Source organism: Pan troglodytes, chromosome 8, assembly GCF_028858775.2.
Source record: "Pan troglodytes isolate AG18354 chromosome 8, NHGRI_mPanTro3-v2.0_pri, whole genome shotgun sequence".
Taxonomy (NCBI): Eukaryota; Metazoa; Chordata; class Mammalia; order Primates; family Hominidae; genus Pan; species Pan troglodytes.
The window spans coordinates 138,561,908-138,585,965 of NC_072406.2; the positions used below are offsets into that span (position 1 = coordinate 138,561,908).

Here is a 24,058-nt window from a genome sequence, read left to right on the forward strand (position 1 = left end):
TGGAATGCAGCAAAAACAGTTCTAAGAGTGAAGTTTATAGCAGTAAATGCCTACATTAAAAAAGAAGAAAGATCTCAAACAACCTACTGCTACGCCTCAAGGGACTAATCAAGAACTAGAACTAGAAAAACAAGAACAAGCTAAGCCCAAAGTTGGTGGAAGGAAGGAAATAACAAAGTTCAGGTAAGAAATAAATGAAAGAGAGACTAGACAAGTAATAGAAAAGATCAACACAACTGAAAATTGTTTTTTTGAAAAGATAAACAAAATTGACAAATCTCTAGCTAGACTGAAGAGAGAAGACAAATCAAATGAAAATGAAAGAGACATGAAAACTGATACCACAGAAATACAAAGAATTATAAGAGACTGAGACTACTAAGAATAATTATACACCTACAAATCGGATACTACTAGAAGTGAATAAATTCCTAACAACATACATCCTGCCAAGACTGAATTGTGGAGAAATAGAAAATCCTAACAGAGTCACAATGAGTAAGGAAATTGAATCAGAAATTGTAAAATCTTCTCTTTAAAAAAAAAGCTTGGGACCAGATGGCTTCATGGCTGAATTCTACCAGATATTTAGGGAAGAATTAATACCATCCTTCTCAAACTCTTTCAAAAAAATTGAAGAGGAGGGAATACTTCCAAATTCATTTTATGAGGCCATTATTACTCTGACACCAAAGTCAGATAAGAACATTTTAAGAAATAGGAAATTACAGCCCAATACCCCTGATGAACATAGATGCAAAAATCCTCAACAAAATACTAACAAACAAAATTCAATAGCAAATTAAAAGACTTATTCACCATGATCAAGTAGGATTTATGCCTGGGATGCAATGATGGTTCAGTATCAAAAATCAATAAATGTGCTTTGCCACATTAACAGAATAAAGGACAAGAGCCATATGATCATCTCAAAAGACACTGAGAAAACATTTGATAAAATTCAACATCCTTTTATGGTAAAACTTCTCAACAAATTAGGTGTAGAAGGAATATACCTCAACACATTAAAGGCCATATATAATAAGCCCACAGCTAACATCATACTCAATGATGAAAAGTTAAAAGCTTTTCCTCTAAGACCAGGAATAAGACAAGGATACCTATTATTGCTGCTTCTATCCAACATAGTAGTGGAAGTCCTAGCTATGGCAATTATTTAAGAAAAAAAAATAAAAGCATTCAAGTTGGAAAGAAAGAGTGAAATCACCTCTGCAGATGACATGATCTTATATGTAGAAACCCCTAAAAACTCCACCACAAAACAGAAATAATAAACAAATTCAGTAAAATAGTAGGATACAAAATCAACATACAAAAATCAGTAGCGGGGCCAGGCGCGATGGCTCATGCCTGTAATCCCAGCACTTTGGGAGGCCAAGGCAGGCAGATCACAAGGTCAGGAGTTTGAAACGAGCCTGGTCAATATGGTGAAACCCTGTCTCTACTAAAGACACAAAAATTAGCCGGGCATGGTGGCATGTACCTGTAGTTCCAGCTACTTGGGAGGCTGAGGCAGAAGAATCGCTTGAACCTGGGAGGCAGAGGTTGCAGTGAGCCGAGATTGCACCACTGCACTCCAGCCTGGGTGACAGAGACGCCATCTCAAAAAAAAAAAAAAAATCAGTAGCATTTCTGTACACACACAATGAATTATATGAAAAAGAAATCAAGAAAACAATCCCATTTACACTGACATCACAAAAATAAAATACATAGAAATAAATTTAACTGAGGAAGTGAAATATATATGTACACTAAAAGCTATAGAACACTGATGAAAGAAACTGAAGACATAATTAAAAGATAAGAAGTAAAAAGAGTAAAAAGATATTCCATGCTCACAGATTTGCAGAATATTGTTAAAATATCTGTACTACCCAATGTGATCTACAGATTTAATGCAACACCTATCAAAATTTCAATGACATTTTTCACAGAAATAGAAAATGCAATCTTAAAATTCATATGAATCTGCAGATGACTCCAAATAGCCCAAGCGATTGAGAGCAAAAAGAATAAAACTGGAGACATCATGGTATCTAATTTTAAAATCTCTTATGAAGTCATAGTAATCAAAACAGCATGGTGCTGGCATAAAAACAAATAGACTGATGGAACAGACTGGAAAGCCCAGAAATACATCTATGTATTTACATTCAACTAATCTTTGACAAAGGAGCTGAGAATATACAATGGGGAGAGGAAAATCTCTTCAACAAATTGAGTTGGGAAGATTGGATATCCACATGCAGAAGAATGAAATTAGACTTTTAATTTACACCATATTTAAAAATGAACTGAAAATGAATTAAAGAGTTAAATATAATTCCTGAAACTCTAAAACTACTAGAAGAAAACAGAGGAAAAGCTCTGTGGCATTAGTTTGGGCAATAATTTTTTGGATGTGACCTCAAAAGCACAGGCAACAACACCAAAAACAAACAAATGGAATTATATCACGCTATACAGCTTCTACACAGCAAAGGAAACAATCAACAGAATGAGGAGACAACCTGTAGAATGGGAGAAAATATATGCAAACCATATGTCCAATAAGGGGTTAATATCCAAAATATATAAGGAACTCAGACAACTCCCAATAGCAAGAAAGCAAATGACCTAATTAAAAAATGGGCAAAGTACCTGAGTAGAGATTTCTAAAAAAACAAAATTGGCCAACAGGTATATGAGAAAACATGCAACATCACAAACCATCAGGGAAATGCAAATTAAAACTGCAATGAGCTAGGACCTCACACCAGTTAGTATGGCTATTATCAAAGACAAACTATAACAAGTGTTGACAAGAATGTGGAGAAAAGAGAACCCTTGCACACTGCTGTGGGGATGTAAATTAGTATGGCCATTATGGAAAACAGTATGGATATTCCTCAAAAATGCAAAAATAGAATGACCAATCCTACTGTTGGGAATTTATCTAAAGGAAAAGAAATCAGTATGTTGATGAGGTATCAGCACTCCTGTGTTCATTGCGGTATTATTCACAATAGCCAAGATATGAAATCAACCTCAGTGTCTATCAACAGATTAATGGATAGAGAAAATGTAGTGTGTGTATATGTGTGTGTGTGCATGTGTGTGTGTATTATTGTCCTTCACAGACACTGTGAGGTGTTGTGTTTTTATAAGATGCTTGGGAAGAAAAGATCAATTTATGCCTATTGATTGGTCTATTGATATATATATATCCATATGTGTGTGTACATATATATCACATATATGTATAATGTATATATACACATATGTGTGTATATATACACACAATTTCTCATAGTCTATTGATATATATATACACACACATACATACACATGCAACGGAATACTATACAGTCTTAAAGAAGAGGGAAATCCTGTCATCTGCAACACCAGAGGTGAACGTGGAGGACATTATGCTAAGTGAAATAAACCAGGAACAGAAAGACAAATACTGTATGATCTTACTTATATGTGAAATCTAAAAATATCAAATTCATAGAAGTAGAGAGTAGAATGTTGGTTACCAGGGGATAGCAGGGGAGAATCCAGGAGATGCTGGTCAAAGGGTACAAAGTTTTAGCTAAACTGAACGAGTAAATTCTGGATACCTACTGTAGAGCATGGTGACTATAGTTAATAATAAAGCTTTTTTATATTTGAAAATTACTGGGAGTAGTATTAATACATCTTAAATATTCTCACCAAAAGTATGCAAGGTGATGGATATGTTACCTGCATTTAATAATTTCACAATATGTACATATATCAAAACATCATGTCATTCAGCACAAATATATACAACTTTTATTTGTCAATTAAATCTTAAAGTTGAAACAAAATGTGGGCGTATGGTTTTTTTAATGACAAGTTTAAACTGCTCATTTAAAGGAATTTTAACAATGACTTGAATCACAACCTCACCATAAAACAGCTACATCCAGTACAAGTCTGATAGTGTAACTTCACCGTTTGCTCCAATTCCAGGGTTTCCCAGCATTTTTTAGAGAACCATAAAATATGGCAATTTATAGATTATTAATAAACTTTATGCTTGTTGCCAAGTAGATTTATATCTGTGGTGTCACTGCAAGGTTTATTACTCAGCTGCTTTGTGCAGTATAAAGGGAAATCACTTGGAAAATAAAATCAAGGCAATTGGGAAATGTAACTCCTCATAAAGTCATTTTCCTTATCATTCTGAAACTCAGTGTTTTTACCTTACATTATTTTAATTGGAAGTACAATTGTCCTTTAAATCCACTTCTAATCAATAGACATAAATTGGTCTTTTCTTCCCAAGTATCTTAATAAAAACATACAACCTCACAGTGTCTGTGAAGGACAATAATAAAAGTGTACAAGTGAATGTCTTTGAATTGGGGAAACAGCCTTATCAGTAATTCATGCTTCCTGTTTTCTTTGTAGACTGATAAAGTAAAAATTTATTTTTATCTGATAAGCACATTTAAAAATTCTCTTGTGAGTAATATCAGGAGAACTAGCCCCAAATATTTATTAAAGGCTATATGGAGAATGAGAGCCTTGAGATCAGACCGGTCAATAGGAAGGATAGTGCGGCCTGTGCTCAGTGAGCAAATCTTTATTACTGAGATAACTTCCACCTCTGTCTCCTGTCTCCTGGGTCGCATCTTCAGCTAGATGCTCTGGGAATCCAAATTAATTTTAATACTTGCTCCAACCAAGAATCATCAGGGAAAGAAGATTTGTTGGAGAAGGAATTCTGCCGTGCCTTCCAGAGAATTCCATTCCTCTACTGGTGCATGATTTGAATGGCTCTGACTTGGCTCACCTTGGGAAGTGCGGATAATGCAATTTGGATGAATTCAGTCTGCTGTGCTAGATGCAGCAGGGCCTCTCGCAGTGATTTGGTGTGGAGTATGCCCACCAGCTCTTACAATCTAGAAGGTTTTCCAACACAACCACACAACCTTAAGCCAAAGTGAAGAAGGGAAGAAGGCAGGTGATCTGGAGGGATGCAAGAATACCAAGATGCAAAGAGTGTTCAAATGGGAGCGAGAGGAGAGGAGAGGGAGTGAAGGGGAGAAAGAAGGATGGGAATCAGGACGGCTTTGTAGAAGAAGGGGATGTTCCTGAAGGGTTTTCTACACATTCGAAGGTTAAGGGGACAAACTGAGAGAGCCATGGAGGAGGACCCTGACAGGTGTCCTCAGAGGGGGAAATGAGCTGAGAACAGAAGGGGGCAACGTGGGCTGAGTTTGAGCACTGTCAGGCTGAGTTAACTGCAGTGAGTACAGGCAGTAGCAGTAATTCATAACAAAGTGCTCGGCTGAGAGATGAAAGCCACCAGAGCCCAGCTCAGTTATTACAGGAAGCACAGGAAAGGGTCTGGGGGTAAGAGATGAATAAAAAGGCTGGACTTGAGAGGGGCTTGCAAGGTTAGGCAGGATTTTATAGCACAGAGAGGAGGAACAGACAGGCTTCTCTCAGGTGGTTTGGGAACCCTGATCATGAATGTTTTTGGAGTGAAGGAAGGACAGGAAATGAGACCAACTGGAAAGGTTGAGAGTGGGCAGAGTCAGGCTGAGAGGCGTCTGGATTTTGGGGTGAGGGATGGAATCCAGGGAGGCTCTGAAGCTGGGCCCCCAGCCTAGAAGGAGATAACCAGGGCCAGGTTCGAGGAGCTGCAGTGGGCACAGGATACAGGCACAATTGTGTCAACGGGGCATGGTGAAGACTGCCACTGACTGAGCACCTGCAATCTGCAGATGTGGCACCCCCTATGACCACAGGGACTGTATCCTTACTGCCTGCAGTGGCTCTGCCCCCTACTACTTGCAGGGGATATACCCCTATGACCTGCAGGGCCTGTACCCATATGACTTGCAGGAGATGTATCCCTATGACTTGCAAAGACAGTACCCCTATGACCTGTAGGAGTTGTACCTCTACTGCCTTCAGGGCCTGTACCCCTATGACCTACAAATGCTGAACCCCCTATTGCCTGCAGGGGCTATACCCTCTACAACTTGCAGGGGCTGTGTTCCTATGACCTGCAGAGGTTGTAAATTTACTACCTAAAAGGGCTGTACCTTCTACAATCTGCAAAGGCTGTGCCCCTACGACCTGCAGGGGCTGACCCCGTACTGCCTATAAGCTATGGTTTACCCCTACTACCTACAGGAGCTATACCCCTACTGCCTGCAGAGACTGTGTCCCCTACCTGCAGGGGCTGTACCCCTCCCACCTGCGGGGACTGTACCCCCTAATACTTGCAGGTACTGTCCCCACTATGACCTGCAGGGGCTGTGCCTGATGCTTCACACTTATTTTTAGCCTATCCTGCTCTGGATTCATCCTGTAAGGCAGAGCAATGACAAATTCTGGAACACGCTAATTCCCAGGTTATGGCCGGCCTTTGAACATGACCCAATCCACTTGGCACCCCAGGAGCTGCATAATGATGATGGGGAAGCCTTGCTTATCACTCCCAGGCAACTCTGGTGAATTGCACAGGTAGAGCCCTGACTTGGGAAGGAGAGAGGCCCTTGGGTTGGAGTGTTCCTAATGTCGGAGACTTGAAATCAAAGGCCAGCTCTCCTGCCACCTTTCCTTGGCATGCCTGGGTGTCAGCCTCCCTCTTCCACATCTCACAATCACCACCTCCCACTGATCCCTCTACCTGAGAACCCCTGGTATCCACTACCTTCCTTATACCACTGCCCTGCCCAGGCCCCACCCTCATCATGTTGTACCTGAAGCTACACTACCAGCTCCCAGCCTTGCTTTTGACCTCAGAACAAGATTACACTTAGCAGCATCTACAGTTCATCTTTCCTTGGGCTCCTCTTTGGCCCCTTTGCCTCCCCGCCCATCCCCATTTTACCATCCAATCATAGCTAAACTGCATGTCCCCAGCCTCCTTTCATCACTGCGTGTTCCCTTCCTCACCCACCCTGCCCTATTGGCATGGTTCTCCCCCATGTTGGGAACGTTCCTCCCCAGGGTGGGAGCAAGGCTACCACCTATGAGTTTCCACAACAACCTTGGCAAACTCCTTTCATGGCACTCTGAGAATCCTATGACCATTGCCTCTTCACCCGCCTGCTTCCCCACAAGGTGGGCAGACTAGGGACTGTGCCTAGCACTGTGTGGGTTCTCAAACAAGGTACGCTGAAGAGATGGACAAAGAAGTTCCTTCTGTCACTGCTAGAGACGTGGGAAGGTGGCTCAGGTGGCACCCGGGTGAGGAGAGAGACTTATGCATTGTATTTATTGGCTCTGAGAGTTCAAACCACAGGTGATGAGATAGTCAAGACAGGTACAGACTGTAGCTATGACCTTGATGATGCTACTTCCTGGCCCCTCTAGAGTCCCCAGTTGTTCATGAAAATTTTCCTGCCTCCAAACAAGGAGTCCTAACCCTAATTAACACTCACCCACATGCAGCGCTCTTCCCCTGGTCTCAAAGGTGCTCAGAATTCACTAGCTACCATGAAGTACAGCTGGTCCCCTGACTCACCATAGTCATCCCCTGCAAGTCCAGGGACTGGCTTCTCTGGCATTGTCAGCTGCCGGGGCTCCCACTTGAACCTTTCAGGTTCTGCTCCTGAGCCAAGATTGCTTGACAAGCCCCGATCAGAGGCAGCTACCCCAGCACCAAAAGCAAATAGGAGTCTTCTTTTTAACAGATGCCTTGACACTGTAGCCAAAGCTCGTTCACGCATATGATTTATTAACTAATTTAGCATGTAAGAAAAACATCTGCATTTTGCTTTTATCATCTTGCCAGCAGACAGGCTGAAGACAAGATGTGTACTGCAGACTTGTTTAATAGGGCCTTAAACATTTCTTCTCACTTGCCCGAGCTTGTATGAGGCTCTGGTTTCAGAGGCTGTCTGATTTCACTGACCTAACACAAACGAACCCAAAAGTAAAGCTCTCATCAACACATAAATATGGCAGGGATGGTCAGGGTGGCCATAAAACCCATGTTGGCCAAGTCCCACTTTGAGAGCATGCTGGTTGCCAGGACTGTCTTGGAATGTGGGGAGTAAAAGGTACTCAGTTAACATTCTGAACTGAGCCTGGTTACCTTTTATTACATACAATTTTAAGACTTCCATTTAAAGGAATGTGAACTTGTAAGGATATTTGTTTTGGGCAAACACCACAGTTGAATGATATAATGAGTGTAATGATGTCGCCCCACCAAAAAGATATGTTTAAGTCCTAATCCCCCATAACTCTGAATGTGACTTCTTTGGAAATAGGGTCTTTGCAGAGGTAATCAAGTTAAAATGAGGTCAGACTGGTGAGGTTAGCCCTAATCCAATGACTGCTGTCTTTATGAGAAAAGGAAATTTGAACATAGAGACACAGACGCAGGGAAGATGGCCATGTGGAGACAGAGGCAGAGACTGTAGTGCCGCATCTACAAACCAAGGAACATCAAGGATTGCAGGAAGCCGCCAGGAGCAGGGAGGGAGGCTGGACACAGGATTGACCACTGAGCCTCTAGAAAGTAACCAACCCTGTGGAAACCTCGGTTTTGACTTCTGGCCTCTAGAACTGCAAGAAAGTAAGTTTCTGGGCTTGTTTTGTTTTTGTTTTTGCTTTTGTATTTTGCTTTTTCTGAGACAGGGTCTTGCTCTGTTGCCCAGACTGGAGTGAAGTGGTGTGATCATGGCTCACTGCAGCCACGACCTAGCGAGGCTCAGGTGATCCTTGCACCTCAGCCTCCCAAGTAGCTGAGACTACAGGCATGCACCATCACACCTGGCCAATTTTTGTACTTTTTGTAGAGACAGGGTTTCTCCATGTTGCCCAGGCTGGTCTTGAACTCCTGGGCTCAAGAGATCCACCCACCTTGGCCTCCCAAAGTGCTGGGATTACAGGTGTGAGCCACTGGGCCCTGCCAGTTCCTGTTCTTTTAAGCCCCCGTGTTTGGTGATTTCTCACAGCAGCCCTAGGAAATCAGTACAGATGACCAAGGCCACATTGCCTCTGGCGCTTGGGATGATGGTGTCCCAGACCACTTGTGGCTGGCAGAATGGCACAGCCGGGAGGTGCTGGCCCAGGAGAGGAGAAGCTCAGTGCAGCACCACACTGAACAGGTTCCCTAAGGTCTCTGGGTCTCTGTTTCTTCCCAAAGTGAAGGGACCTGACTGAAAAGGAAGCCCTCAGTGCCATTTTGTGTGTGTATGTGAGTTGCCTACCACAAATTTGGTAACTAACCATGCTCTCAAGTAGCATCTTCAGAACTATTGAGGCTGAGGGGCCCACACAGCCTGGGCACCATCACCCAACACTGCCCAGGGCCAGTGGAGGCACTGAGGGCCCCAGGGGTCTCCTGGTGCTGGCTTTGGTCCTCACAGCAACTTGAGAAGTCTGTGCCTGAACCCAGTTTTCTCTTTATTAGGCCAGAGATGAAAAAGCTTCCTGGAAACTATATCCCCATTGAACCTTTATCTGCCAATGGACTTATAGCACTGGTTAGAGACACATTTTCCCATGGGGAGCTCTTTGCACATCCCCTTTCGTTAGTATACTGGAACTTGTCATGAGGAGGGAGCAGCAGGTGTCTTGGCAAATATTTAGCCACAGGGAAAGATGCATTCAAATTCATCCTTCCCCGAGGTCTTTAGACAGCTCCACCAGCAGAGTTCTGGTGGAGAGAAGGAGACTTAGCCTGCCCGTAGACTGGGGAGATTCACAGGAATTCTATTACAACACCATTTTCCTCAGTCCCCCAGGCACCCAGAATAAGATCTTGGTAATGTTTGCTAAGCTGCACTTTATTGAACATGGTTATTTCCCCAAAAGACTTTTATTCTGAGTTATACTCATGATTTCACCTCCTAGGGGCCAAAACATTTTCCTAGGAAGAAAGTTCTCATTCCTCTATCCAAAGGAATAAAACTGGGGTTTCTCCAGGCCTCTAGATTTTAAGATTTGGGTTGGCAGGCACTAAGTATGTGCTCTGATGTCCCCCATCCTTACCCTCATTTCTTTTTGTTATTCTTGCTAGTTTAATAGTCTGTTTATAAGCTCCATGAAGAAGGGACTGAGGTCAGTCTTGCTCCCAGCATGGCACCCAGAGAAGGGTCTTGATAACTCCCTCTCCAGTGAGGAAGTAAGTGCCCTCCCTCACAGGGTCAATGTGACACTGGCCTCACAGTGCTGGGAAGCCGGCCATGTATTCTCTGAGCTCACAGCAGGAAAGGGGTTTCAAGATGACGAATGTTGATGTAGACAAGCTGGAGTCAACCTCTCACCCCGAGATCTGTTTTGCAATCTATAAAGGGCAAAGGGGATCTCTTGCAAATATCTATTAGGAGCCAAGAATTTGAACTTGCTACCCTGGCTGCTACAGTGGTGTGGCTTCTGTCCCAGCTGTAATGGTAAATTGGTGTCCCAAGTTGTTTCTGCTGAGCTCAATGCCCATATGTGATCTCTCAAAATGGGCTGGCTCCAAGAACAGGATTTATGATGCTGAGGGTCAGCCACTTGGAGCCATAACAGGTTCTGCGTATGTCAGTGGCATCATTTGGAGCCATCACCCCTGAGTGAAGCCTCCAGCTCCAGGAACCCCCCATCCCTGGTCTTTTCCAGTCTCCACAAGCCACCTGCAGCTTACCACTCAGAGGATGGGGAATCGTGAACTGCTTCTTGCTGGTGCGGATGGGAAGGAGGCTCTGCTTCTGCCTCAGGTCCTCCTTCCGCTGGGCTTTCCTCTGCTGGACCATGTGTTCAAGCTTCTTCAGCCGTTCTTGTGAGCGAGAAATGAACTGAGGCTTACGAACTTCCAGTGCCTCCTATGCAAAGCAAAGAAAATACGTCATTTTTAAGAGCAGTGACACAGAAAGGCAACGCATCTGTCTGATGCAGCCAAGAAGCCGATGGCAAGCACAACACTCAGAGACCAAAAGCCACGGTGCAAAAGTACGTCACACTTTTCTTGCACATCTTTGTGTAAAGAAGGTAACAGGCATGTTGACAACACAGGTCCTGGGGGTCAGGCCTGGCCAGCGCCGAGGCCCCTGCTGCAGCAGGATTGACCGGCAACTGGCATCAAAGCTGGGAGCGCAGAGGCAACGTCTGCCCATTCATCTTTCTACCCTGCTGAGTCATTTGTTCCCAAAAGACGATCCAAGAGCCCTACATTCTGTATTCCAAAGAGACATGGGAGTGGAGGGCATGGAGGTGCTGAGTCACTTGCTTCTGTTGCACTTGGAAGCCCCAAGAAGCACAGACACAGATCATCCACTCAGCATGAAAAACGTGCTCTTTCAGGAGGCACCACAACTGCCGCTAAAGGAAACAGCTCCTCCTCCTGGGTAGAAAGAGCTGGGAGGAAACCTTTGCCTATACAGAAAGTTCTGTGAGCTCCACAAACCATGTCAGAAGTCCCTATGTCTCCACTCCCACCTCCATGCACTAAGCCACCGACACAGATCTCCTGAACAAGACTAACTGCCATTCTGCTCCGTCCCAGATGCCGGCCTAGGTGCTTGATGTGTATTCATCACCTCGTGGAGTCCCACAACTGTTCAGGAAGGCAGGCATATTTCTTTCCATTTGACAGATGCAAAAACTGAGGCTCATGGTAGTTTGGTAGATCACATGGTAACACCCTATCCACGGGAACCCCATTCTTTTCCTGCACTGCCTTTTATGGTCTTAACTTCCTATTCCTTGAGTGTCTCTGCTCAAGTTGTCCCCAGCCTGAAGTACCACCCATAGCCATTGGCTCAAGTTCCATCTACCCCAGGAATCCCTGTTGAAATGCCCTGTTGAGCCAGAGCATGGTGCTTCACCGATGGGCTTGAGCAACAGTGAGTCATATGTTTACCTCCGTGCTAGGCTCTGAGCTCCAGGAAGTCATGGGCCATGTCTCATTGACAATGCATCACTCACACAGTAGGAGTCCTGCATGTATATGCTCAGCAAAGGCTCACTGGGCATGCTGCCATGACTGAAACTTTCCTCTGCCCCCTTCCTCTTCCTTGGGAGCTCAGAGTGCCCAGGGGGAAGAAGTGTGGGCTCAGTCTGTATCACATATGTGTCCCTGGCAGCTACACTGGGGAAGAAGTCTTCTTGGCCAGCTCCCCACGTGGTGCCAGCCACCAGGAACAGAGAACCACAAGGTACAAGTCACTGGATGTGCTGAAGCTTCAACAGAGTTCCATGCCTAAAGAGATAACCCCTAGGAACAGCCTGGTGGCTCAGGTTTAGCTGCTGCCTTGGCTGTCCACCCCACCAAGAATGGCCTTAGAGACTTTGGGGGCACCATGAATGCCTCACCCAGGTCTCACCGAGGCCCCCTGGGTACAGGAGCCAGCCAATGGAGCCATCTCCACAACTGCAACTGCAGGGAGGTTTGCAACCTTATTAAGTGCCTTCCAAGAAGGTGTGGCTAGCTGTGCAATACAGTTAGCAGAGGATTCCTCTGAGGTTGTTTGCCCTCCTAATTTTTAATTCTCTGTATTTTCTTAAACTTTATAAAATGTGTGCATACTACATTTTATAGAACAATTGGGAAAAGATGCCAAACTAAAACTTTCCTATCCCTCCATTCATGACCATCTGACCTTGGCCAACTTCACCTCTCAAAGGCTCAGTGTCCTCATCTGAAGACACTGAGATCTGGAGCCCCTATATGCTCCTACCTCCTGGGAGCCTTGCATGGATTGGAGGCACTGATGCCTAGGAAGTGACCTGTGGAATGCTGGAGCATCTATCACTGCTGCTGTCACTGTCACTACTGATAGTATTTGATCTTCATTCTAACCTGGAGGAGTCAGTGTCATTATCTCCATTATTCAAACAGTGACAGAGTGGCCCAGAAAGCTTAGGGGACCTGCCCAGTCACACAGCTGCTACAAAGTGAAATCAGGTTTCCAGCCTCAGAGGTGCAAGTGAGGTTGTGTGCTCACGGACTCCCTAGGAAATCTCTCCCTTTGGCAGGAATCAAGCCAGGACACACAGAAGGCCTTACTTGCAAGGTCAAAGATCTTGCAGGCATTTGCTGAGACTCAGAACAGTCTTCGGACAGGCCAGGGCTCCCTGCTCCGTCGCGGGGTGCTGGCGAGGGTGCTGCTGGGGAGGGCTCAGGTGTGGTGGGGTCCTCACTCTTCTTACATTCCTTTATTTTTACAACCAAGTCACAGCATGTGTAATCTCCTAGGAGAGAAGATTTAGAATCCCATTTAGAGGGCACCAAGTGATTTTCACCTGGCTCCTCAATACCATTAGACACAGAAGACAATTTTGAAAATAGAAACGCCAGTGGATTATTAATGGGTCTCGTTAAGCTGACAATATCATGCCTCATCACAGAGCCCCCGGCCACCCTGGTCACAAGGAAGAGCGTTTGCATTCAGCCAGACTTCAGGACCAGCTAATTATGCCAGGGAGGTATTCTGTAGGCTTCTGATGGTTAGGATGGCTTTGCTCAAAATGAAAAGAAACTTTTCTATTCAGTGCTTCATATTAAGTGTGTCCTGTCCAATTATCACAGTTCGGTTGTTTTGGGACAGTGTATTAATCTACCCAGCGCTTACTACACTGATGATATAAGGACAGGGCGCTGGTATTCAATTATAGAGCCCTCCCCTGCACTTGCTGGAGACGACCACTGGCTTTGCATAAGTAATTGGGATGACTTCTCTTTCAAGGCTGGTTTGGGGCTCTTCCTGGGGCCATTTTGACTTTCCCTTGTGGAAAAGGTCAGGAAATGAATGGATCCAACAGCATCTCAGGCAGGACAGTTTCTGATGGATTGGGGATTAATGAGTATTCACTGGGCACTTACTGGACTCAGCAAGCAACACAATGTCCTTCACTCTGTCCTTAGCTCACCCCTCCCATATGAGCCCCACTACTTGCCTCACTGCACCTTCCCCTCAACACAGCACCCTGAAACCACCCCAGTTCTGAAAATGCATGGCAGCCTCTCCCTCACTCCTCACCCACATGCTTGCCTATCTCCATAAAGCCCCTTTGATTCCTCTGCCCAGTGGACTCCCACCCTCCAGGCTGAGTCCAAACCTTCCAAAAGCCTCTCTCCCCTTCCCAAGGCACGACCCATCCCTGCCTCTGCTACGTCACTGCAGGGAACACACATCACTCATTCAGCAGCATCCATCACCAGGTGGGGTTGGAAGATCATACTTTCACCCCACAAGCCTATGACTCCTTCGAGGGCTGGACCATATCATACCCACTCTGCATCTCTCCACAGCACCAGGTGCCCAAAAGGAGCTCATTCTCTGGGGAGTGGAGAGGTGGCCTTCTGGAGGCTCACCTCTCCGTGGGATGCATCTCCATGATTACAACGACTACAACAACTACAACTCACCATTTATGCCTGGGTCCTCCATCTCCTGGGCCAGCTGTCCAACCTCTGCTCAAAACCCACCCACAGTTCCTATTACCTACAAGCCCAAGCCAACTGGAGTTTTCATGGCTGTTCATGGTAGACGTCCCACCTGCAGCTGTCGCTTTGGAGTCTTTACCAACAGCACACCACTTAGAAGGTTTCCAGTGCTCTTTCATTTTTCTGAGCATTTGCTCTGGTTCCTTCTGGAAAAGAGCGGCTACTCTGCCCCACCCACCCCCCGTCTCCCAGTACCCCTTCAGGCCTAACACTAGCCCCAACCCCCGTCCTGTGGAGTTAATCTTGCCTTCTGCCACACTGTTTCCATGTCTTCTTGTGAGCATGTTTTCTAGTTCACCCTGTGCACAGGGGAGGAAGCCACAATTTCTCTGCCTCCTTCTCCACCATTCTCTCCAGCACCAGAACCAGAAACTCAAGGGCCAACCCTAACACTCCCACCTCTTCGCTGCTCAAAGACCCATCCCTGGATCCTGAGCGTCTCTGCAGCCGCAGCCCCTCCTGCACAGTGACTCCACGCTCTCCTTGCCGGCTGGGCCTCAGCCCCCAGCCGCGCTCCTCTCCCATCTGTCCTCCACATTGCGCACGAGGCAGTAGTTTCCTCTCGAGCAAATCTAATTATGTCTCTTCCTCTTCAAAGGCTTGGCTCTGCCTTCAATCCAGACTTCCTAAGTGGGTTTAGAAAGGCCTTCCAACCTGACGCACGTGACCCCTGCAGACTCACGCCAGCCACTGCCACCCCCACAACCCTTGCGCCCTGGCCCCACCCTCTGCAGGTCCCCAAATCAACCATGTTCCTCCTGTCCCAGCCACTTGTGTCATGTGTGCCTTTCCCTTAGCCTGCAATGCTCTTTGCCCTCAGGTCTGATTTGAAAACGCCAAATATACTTTCAAGTTCCTGCTCAAGTCACTTCCTTGGCAAAGATGCCTCTGCACAGACCCTCCTCTGAGTGTCAGGGGCCGTCCTCGGCTTCCCCATGGCCCACCACACAGACACGGCTATGCTGCTGACCGTTTCCTGTGCCAACGGAGAGCCTAGAGGGCAGGGGATATAAAGCACAGCACCTGGCATACAGTAGGTGCTTAATAAATGCTTCTCTAAACGATTAATGAATGAGAAGCTAGGGATTAACTTGTGTTCCAAGTGAAATTACTTTTATAATTGCCATAACCAATTTAAATTTTACAACCCAAGCTGATATCTTTCTTTCTGTCCTTTTCCATAGTTCTTTGAGAACATCTTTAGAATGATAGGAAATGTACATTTTTCCTGCTGACATAACCGGGCGCCACAGGACATTTTTCCAATGTGTTCTTGTGTCCTTTCTATAACATTCTTTGTCGCACCGTTTAGTAGTGGTCAGCAACTTGATCCCCAGAGAAATAATGACTGTGTTCTAATTCTTGGTTTCTTCCTCTGTGGGAGGCTGAGTTTGGGACCTACCTTTTGGGCACGTGAGTTCCAGTGTCTCATGCTTGTTAAGCACTGGGGACCTGTGGAAGCCCCGTGCCTTAGTCATTATATCCCTGCTAGTTAGTCACAGGGCCACAGTCAACCCAGAGGACCTGCTGCCTTCAGAGCAGCCACACACACCTGCATCTCCAACCTTCCTTAGCTGAGCCTGAGAATCTGCTGTGCACCTGGGTGTGGTCTTCTCTCAGCTTCAAGGGAGTACTGGCCTTGCCCACAGTGGTCTTGAAAATCCCTGACCCACATAGGGCTGCCTCCTGGGTGCTTGGGAGCTTCTTACTTGGCAACCATTTGTCCCCTCTCTGCTCTCCCAGTTGGAGAAGGGGAGGTTTCATCAGGTGAACGGTGACAGTATGCACGAGGTCCAGGTAGGCAATCAACAAATTTTTATCGAATGTCAAGACCAAATGATGTCACCCACCACCCTCGCTCCTTACCTTTGGGGAACTTGCTTTCTATCTGAACACCATTGTCTTCCTGCGGAGATGCACATACATCTTGTAAGGGGCAAAGAAACCCAGGAAAAAGGATTCTGGGTTTCAGGAAGCTTTGATGTCGTCTCTCTGTGGGCTCAGAAAGGTCTCTAGACAGACAGTCATCGCTTGGAGAGCTATCCCCAATGGGAAGGAAATGTCTAGTGGGCTTCTGTTCCACTGGAGGAGCAGACACAGTCATACATACTTCTCCTTGTTGCCTCTTGCTGCTTCCAGAAAATACTTTTGTGTGTACTAAAAATAAAACGAGAGTTGTGCTCAAAATCTCTTATGAATCCAATCTAATGTACTGACTTCTACCGCACGTGGTGCTTTTCTCAGGACAGACTTGGGGGGGAGTACAGCACTGCAAGTTCAGTTAGGAGCGTCATCTGTATACAGTGCTGTCTTGGATTGGGCTTGAAAGAGACTGTGCTTGGTGGTGTCCTTAGGAACTCATATTACATTATCTGCAGTGAGCAATAGAGTGAGTTAGCACCTTGATTCTGGGGCCAGAGTACTTGAGTTCAAATCCCACCTCTGCTACATTTAAACTTTCCAGCCTCACCTATAAAATTGAGGTAAGGCAATAATATAATGGACTAGTATTAAATTATTTATTATTATATTATTTAGGTTTCTGTAATCAGTTTATTTCTATAACAAATTATATCTTTTATATAATTTATATGATTATATTGTATATAACAACATATCTATATTATTATATAAATCTCAAATATGAAAATTGAGGTAATGTTATCATGAAATAGTAATTTATGTAGAGTGGTTAGCACAGTACCTGATGCACAGTCAGCTTGAATAAATGTTTATTATGATTACTATTGCAGAAGCATTGGTGCCGAGTTACGTACTATGGCGAATACAGAGATAGGAAACAATTTATCGGGTCAAGGTGCATAGCTCTAATAAAGCAGTGGGTTTAAAGACGTGTACAACATGTCACTTGTTTCCATGTTGTACTATCAAAAGCCTGGGAACCACCCTATGTCCATCGATAGGGGGCTAATTAAATAAATTATGGTACATTCATGCTCTGCAACGGTTAAAAAGAATGAGGCAGATGCTCTTGTGTGGATGTGGGTTAATCTGTAAGATACATTATCTAATGAACAAAGCAAAATGCAGGACAGTGTGCTTCCCCAGTAAATGCTTTTAGACTCAGAAATCTCTCAAAGGACAGAGAAGATGCGGGAGACTGTGTTGTCTCAGGAGAGGGCAATGTAACACTAGGAATTGGGAGTGGAAGACAGGCTTTCTTTTCACCATCCATTTTGTACTCTTCGATTTTTTTAAACCTCTTTTATTTTGGAATGCCCTATACGTTTTTTAAAGAGCTACTCTTTTTAAGTAAGGGAGGGACTGCACCACGTTTTCAACCCCCCATGCTGATGCCACCCAAGAGAAATGGCTCCACCATTGCTGCCAGTGGGAATGCGTCCTAGCCTTCCTGTGTGTTGGGACAGAAAAAAACACATTGGGAATCCCTGGAATAACAAAAGTTATAAGAATATTCTTGCTTGGGAGGCCGAGGCAGGTGGATCACGAGGTCAGGAGATCGAGACCATCCTGGCTAACACGGTGAAATCCCGTCTCTACTAAAAACACACACACACACAAACACACACACACACAAACACACACACACACACACACAAAAGAATATTCTTGCTGTATTTTCTCAAATGTCTTATATATAAAAAGGAATTGAGCTCATGACTACCAACCTCTCTCATCAATTTCTCAGAAGTCTGCAATTTGTTCCACGCCCTCTGTCCTGGAGTCCCCACTGCTCCAGCCAGTGGAAGCAGGCTGTGTGGGGTGGGGCCAGGCTGTGTAGTACAGAGGGAAGAGCAAAAAGTCTGGGTCTAGAGGGCCCCCAAAGCACCTTCCTGGACATGGGATTCAGCACAGGTGAGGCCACCTGAGAGCCATCAATTTTCTTATTCACCAAGAGGGGAAGAAACCCAGCTTTCCACGTTCTTATGCACAAATAAACAAAATGTAGGTCCAAAGTGCCTGCAGGCCCCAGTGTTGGATACATAGAAAGTACCAAAAAGAAAGAAACTGTTATCAGCCTTTGTCATTTGGAGACGTTTGACTACCTATTATAAAGTTGGCTTTGCTAAATTGTACAGAAAATATGTTTCCAAACTTTTATTTCAAAACATTGGTTCTGTTTGAGTACAAAATATTACAGACAGGAAAAGTCTGACAATAGTCATACATCACTTTCTTTTATTAAAGCTCTCTGACAGAATCAAAAGCCAAATTAGTTATCAGTGATGCAGTCTCAATCTGCCAGGTGATATGGATCCATCCTGGAGTATGATTTTTTAAATTAACGTATTTATTTATAGATTTACAGAGATCAACTGGCCAATATTTTAATCTATCTATCATCTATCTATCTATCTCTGGTTTATTGTAAATTTTTATGTGAATGAGCTTGTGTAAGTCAGATGTTCAGGCTGTGACTTGGAAGAGTTAAAGCAACTCAGAGAAAATAGAAGGTGGTTAGTGTACTGGAGAAAAGAAATATGCAGCCAAAGAAGGACTTTTCTGACTACTGATTGATCAGTTCTCATTTCACGCATTCTGAAACGTACAATCGTCAGCTGTGCAGTCACCCTCAGGTGGGCCCTCCCAGGACAAGGCGGCACGTGTGCTCTTCTCCTCCCATGCACTCCACGTGCGAGTGGGACCGAGTGGGCTGAGAGTTCTCGGTTCATGCCCAACATGCTAAACTGCATCACCCCACTGAGAACCCACAGTCACTGCAGGATCTGGCCATCTCGAGAGCAGCCTGCCAATGAAGCCACTTATCCCGGGCATTTCCATTCACTGGACGGGCGCTTAAAGCCCCCGTCCTGAGTCTGACACATGGAGAGGGCTAGGCCATCATGAATGTCCTTTAAATAGAAACATTCTCCATATCCCCTTTTCCCAAATTGGTTGACATGCCATAGCGCAATAATCTCACAAACTTGATTATCCCAGAATTAAGCTATGCAGCAGGAAGTGAAAAAAACCAACCAAAATATTCTGCCCAACAGTTGTAAATTCCTTCTGTTATTGCAAAATCCATTATATTTACAATGTAAAGATATTAAACAGAGCACCCACAAAGTTACCTCCTAGATTAAGAAGTGGAATATTTCCTGGGCTTCAGACACCTGAGTTACTCTTGGATGGCACCCACCCATATTCTACGAGACAGGACCACTCACCTCAACTGTGGGTTACTCCACATTCTTTTTGTCTCTTAATTTTCCCACCTATGTAGGTACCCTTAACCAATATGTTTTTATATCAAAATTCTGACTAGCAAGCACAAAGCTAGCTTTTTTTTTTTTTGACAGAGTCTCGTTCTGTCACCAGGTTGGAGTGGCACAATCTTGGCTCACTGCAACCTCTGCCTTCCGGGTTCAAGCAATTCTCCTGCCTCAGCCTCCTGAGTAGCTGGGATTACAGGTGCCCACCACCACGCCCAGCTAATTTTTGTATTTTTAGTGGAGACGAGGTTTTACCATGTTGGCCAGGATGGTCTTGATCTTTTGACCCCGTGATCTGCCCGCCTTGGCCTCCTAAAGTGCTAGGATTACAGGCGTGAGCTGCTGCGCCTGGCCAAAAGCTAGCTATTTTAAGGTAAGGACATCATTGTATCTGTTAGATAAAAGCTTCCAGAGGAGGCTTCAGCAGGTTGGCTGGGCCATAGCTTTCATGTGAGTTTATGGGACCTGATTCTGGGGAAGAAAGTAGCAAGGGATGAATGAGTCCTGGACACCAGGGACTGATCACGGTTGGCATCAGGCAGGGCTGGCATGTGTCCGGGCATGCTGGCAGGCAGGAGTAGCATCAGGGGAGTGGGCTGGTCTGGATTTTCTGTTCCTGACCTCACCATGTTCAACTGCAGGCCTTAGGGATAAGTTGAAGCAGGACATTCTGCAGTGAAATGTGAGCCCTGTGGAAACCCATGCAGGGCAGGGACTGGGGGTGGCGGAATTTCAAGGACCTCAATGACACATCATCAAGAACAGCCGAGAAGAGGCATGCATCTGGGCTAGGTGGGGACACCGCCAGCCCATGCAGGTCCTTAGGACAATATGAGAAAAAGATGGGTCTCTTTCAAGGCATTTTACCTCCATTGGCTAGAAAATGTCACCATAAGCCAATCTGATAGACAAAGATATTTTATTATCTCTCCAAATATTGTACAAATCTTCGATGTTCTTATATGAGCCCCTGTTGAGCCAGTGGCTCCCTACATGCACACAGTCTCATAACTGTGGCAATTTTGGCACAGTAGAAAATCAGAAAGCATGAGTGGTTGCTAAGGAGAGAAACCAGTACAACAGCAAGACTGTCAGTCACATCTCAAAGGAAGAGTAAGAAAACTATGAAAAGCAGACACACAAGCCGGGAGGGTACAGCTGCCCAGGGAATTTTAATAGCCAAGGTAGGTAAATGACATACAGAACTCACGTTAGAATCATTTATATCCAGATTAGTTTAAATTGTGTTAAAGGCATTCTGGTATTGAAGATGAAACTTAGCTCTTTAGAACATTCATTCACTCAGGAAGGGAAAGATTGTCTCTGAGGTTTTGGGTCACAGCTCTGTGTAGCCTCCTGCCCTCTTAAAACAGACTTCAACCAACCACTCAACCAAAAAGACCTCTCTGAACAAAGCAGGCCTCCCTGAGTATAAACCACACATTTCCTCCACATGCTGATGTTCTGGGCGGTGACGTTTTCTCCCCGCAGAATCTGGGCCATCTTACAACCAACTGTGTCTTAAGAGTTCCAGTAACCCAAGCTTGTGTCATTGTCTCTGGGCCATCAACATAAACATCAATTTCTCAACTCAACTGCAGGGTGGCCCTCAGCATTTCCTAAAAGCCCTAATGCTCTTTGCCATGAACCTAAACAGCCCCAGACTGCCTTCTGCCCTCAACACCTTTGCAAAGCTCTCGGGTCTGCATTTTATATGTAGTGTCTCACCTCTTCCTCTCACCTGGGTTCTCTTCCAGCAAGCTCTATAACTACAGCATCTAACTGGAAACCAGTTAAGAGAGATTGGCAAGCTTGGGTGTCTGTTGAACACCCACTCTGCATGGGCGCCTGCAGGTGAGTTGAGGACTCTCCTTTGCTGTCTCCTTTCGGCAAGCGAGAGGCTGCTGCAGAGGGGAAGGAAGGTGTTCTTCTGCATGCAATAAATACGTTGCATGCTGTGGAGGCAGGGAAGGCATTCTTCTGCATGTTGTGTCCTGCAGTGGAGGGAAAGGCATTCTTCTGCAGGATGCATGCTGCAGAGAAGGAGGGAAGGTGTTCTTCTGCATGTTGCATACTGCAGGGGGGAAGGCACTCTTCTGCGTGTTGTGTCCTGCAGTGGAGGGAAAGGCATTTTTCTGCAGGTTCCATGCTGCAGAGAAGGAGGGAAGGTGTTCTTCTGCATGTTGCATACTGCAGGGGGGAAGGCACTCTTCTGCATGTTGTGTCCTGCAGTGGAGGAAAAGGCATTCTTCTGTAGGTTGCATGCTGCAGAGGGAGAGAAGGCATTTTTCTGCATGTTGCATGCTGCAGAGGAGGAGGGAAGGCATTCTTCTGCATGTTGTGTCCTGCAGTGGAGGAAAAGGCATTCTTCTGTAGGTTGCATGCTGCAGAGGGAGAGAAGGCATTTTTCTGCATGTTGCATGCTGCAGAGGAGGAGGGAAGGCATTCTTCTGCATGATGCATGCTAATCCATGGACATGAAGGCCATGAAAGAGGAAGGAAGAGGCAGTAACAATGGGTACTCCAATCGCACAGCTTTTCAAGCAAGTGTTGTTTGCTTTATTCTTTTCCTTTCAAAGGAGAGAGAAAACTCAAAACCACCTCCAATTACAATATGTGGAAGATGAAATAAAAGAAAGTCAAGTTAATTTGTGGCCTTTTAAAAAACAAGAGGTTGAGCATGGTGTCTCACACATGTAATCCCAGCATGTTGGGAGGCTGAGGCTGGAGGATTGCTTGAGTGCAGGAGTTCAAGCCCAGCCTGGGCAATATAGTAAGACCCTAACTCTACTAAAAATTAAAAAACAAACAAACAAACAAACAAACAAACTAGCCAAGCATGGTGGTATGTGCCTGTGGTCAAAGCTACTCTAGAGGCTGAGATGGGAGGATCACTTGAGCCCAGTAGTTCGAGGCTGCAGTGAGCCATGATGGCACCACTTCACTCCAGCCTGGGTGACAGAACAAGACTCTGTCTCAAAAAAAAAAAAATACAGAAAGGAAGAAAGAAAAAGGAAGAAGAAAAAGAAAAGAAAGAGAGAGAAGAAAAGAAAAGAAAACAGAACAGAACAAGCCTATTAGATGGACAAGACTGGTAGATATTTTCTCTGCTTTTTTTTTCTGGTTAAGGCTTCAACTTTTGTCTGCAGGTTAAAACTCTATTTCCTCACGTGGGATTGGGTCTCCATTTGGTATCTCTGTATTTCACCGCATCCAGATTCTGTTTAAAATCAACCGATAATTGTTTCAGCACATTTCTGTTCAATTTCTGTGTAGTGGCATTGCAGCCCAGGAAGGGAGTCAAAAAAGGTAGGAGGAGGCGGATAGCAAATGGGATGAACAGCTCCCGGCAGAGAGGATGGAAGCAGTGAGCTGCGTTACCCACAAAGATGATCCACAGCAAAAGCAAAGCTGGAGCTGGCGCCACTGGGAAAAGGAAGGAGAGAGAAGGAATGGGAATGCCAAGGAGGACAGCCAACCTGAAAATCAACCCGCAGGGATGAAGGGGCAACAGTGGGGCTGGAGGAAGCAGACATGGAGGGGGCCTTTCCTCACCAGAAAACCAGACTTCCTACAAATGCCTTTCTAGACAGTAAGCAGATTTCTTCTGCTATAAACGTCAACCATTAGAACCTTTTCTCCCTAAAGCAGCAGACCTCAGGGGCAGAGGGGCTGATGACCAAGAAATCAGACTGACTTGTAAACTGTGGTAGTGATATGTGAGAAAAGCCTTCCTTCTTCTGGGAGCTTGGGCAGATGGTCAGGAAGGGAGAACCATAGTTAAGATGTCAATAGGGTGTTAGGATACTATTATGCAAATTCAGTGATCAGAAGCACCCTGTGTATTCAGAGAAAAAGGAAAAAATCCCAGTATATTCAATGTTATTGTTCTAGTGTCAAGTTTCAAGGTACCATGTGGGCAATTGTGCAGGCAACTCTCATTTGACGTAAAGACTCACATGTAGTTGCTGCAAAGTAGGAATATATATATCTACCCACACAAAGAATATCTAGAAAGGACTGGATAACTAGCCAGTTCTAGTTATTCATTATTATTCTGTTATTAGCTAGTTATGATTATTCCAATAATGTCATAAACCTAGAGATTTTCAGGTTGATGAACAGAAGTCTTAAAAGGTAACAAAACTATTTGGAAGGCAGAAATAAAACACACACACACACACACATGTGCACACACTCATGCCCGTTTCCTAATAACAAGATTACTTCGACTACATTGCGAACATGATCAACAGAAACAAGTTTCAATTAATTATTAGATCACATCTTTCTACCTTCCTTTCAGGAAGTAGAGTCCCAGAATATCAGTTACCCTACAGTCCTTTATCCCCAAAGCATGGCTCAGATTCTGGAAGCACACAAAAACATAACTTTAAGCTTTTCTTAAAACTTACTGCTAAAG

At 45.0% G+C, this 24,058-nt stretch overlaps 1 protein-coding gene across 8 annotated transcripts in view; it reads right to left on the bottom strand.

The window, feature by feature from the left end:
- Nucleotides 1–24,058, bottom strand: part of C10H10orf90 (chromosome 10 C10orf90 homolog) — a 260,276-nt gene that overhangs the window by 37,651 nt on the left and 198,567 nt on the right. For 6 of the 8 annotated variants that reach the window (XM_054659989.2, XM_063782258.1, XM_009459493.5 and 3 more), the window contains 3 exons: nt 16,304–16,594; nt 12,998–13,182; nt 10,637–10,814 (listed from right to left, as the gene is read on the bottom strand). In XM_054659989.2, the coding sequence (XP_054515964.1) occupies nt 10,637–10,814; nt 12,998–13,182; nt 16,304–16,594 (654 nt within the window). Of the gene's footprint in view, nt 1–9,776; nt 10,295–10,636; nt 10,815–12,997; nt 13,183–16,303; nt 16,595–24,058 lie in introns of those variants that run through there. The other 2 variants (XM_016919616.4, XM_009459494.5) reach the window with 2 other exon arrangements.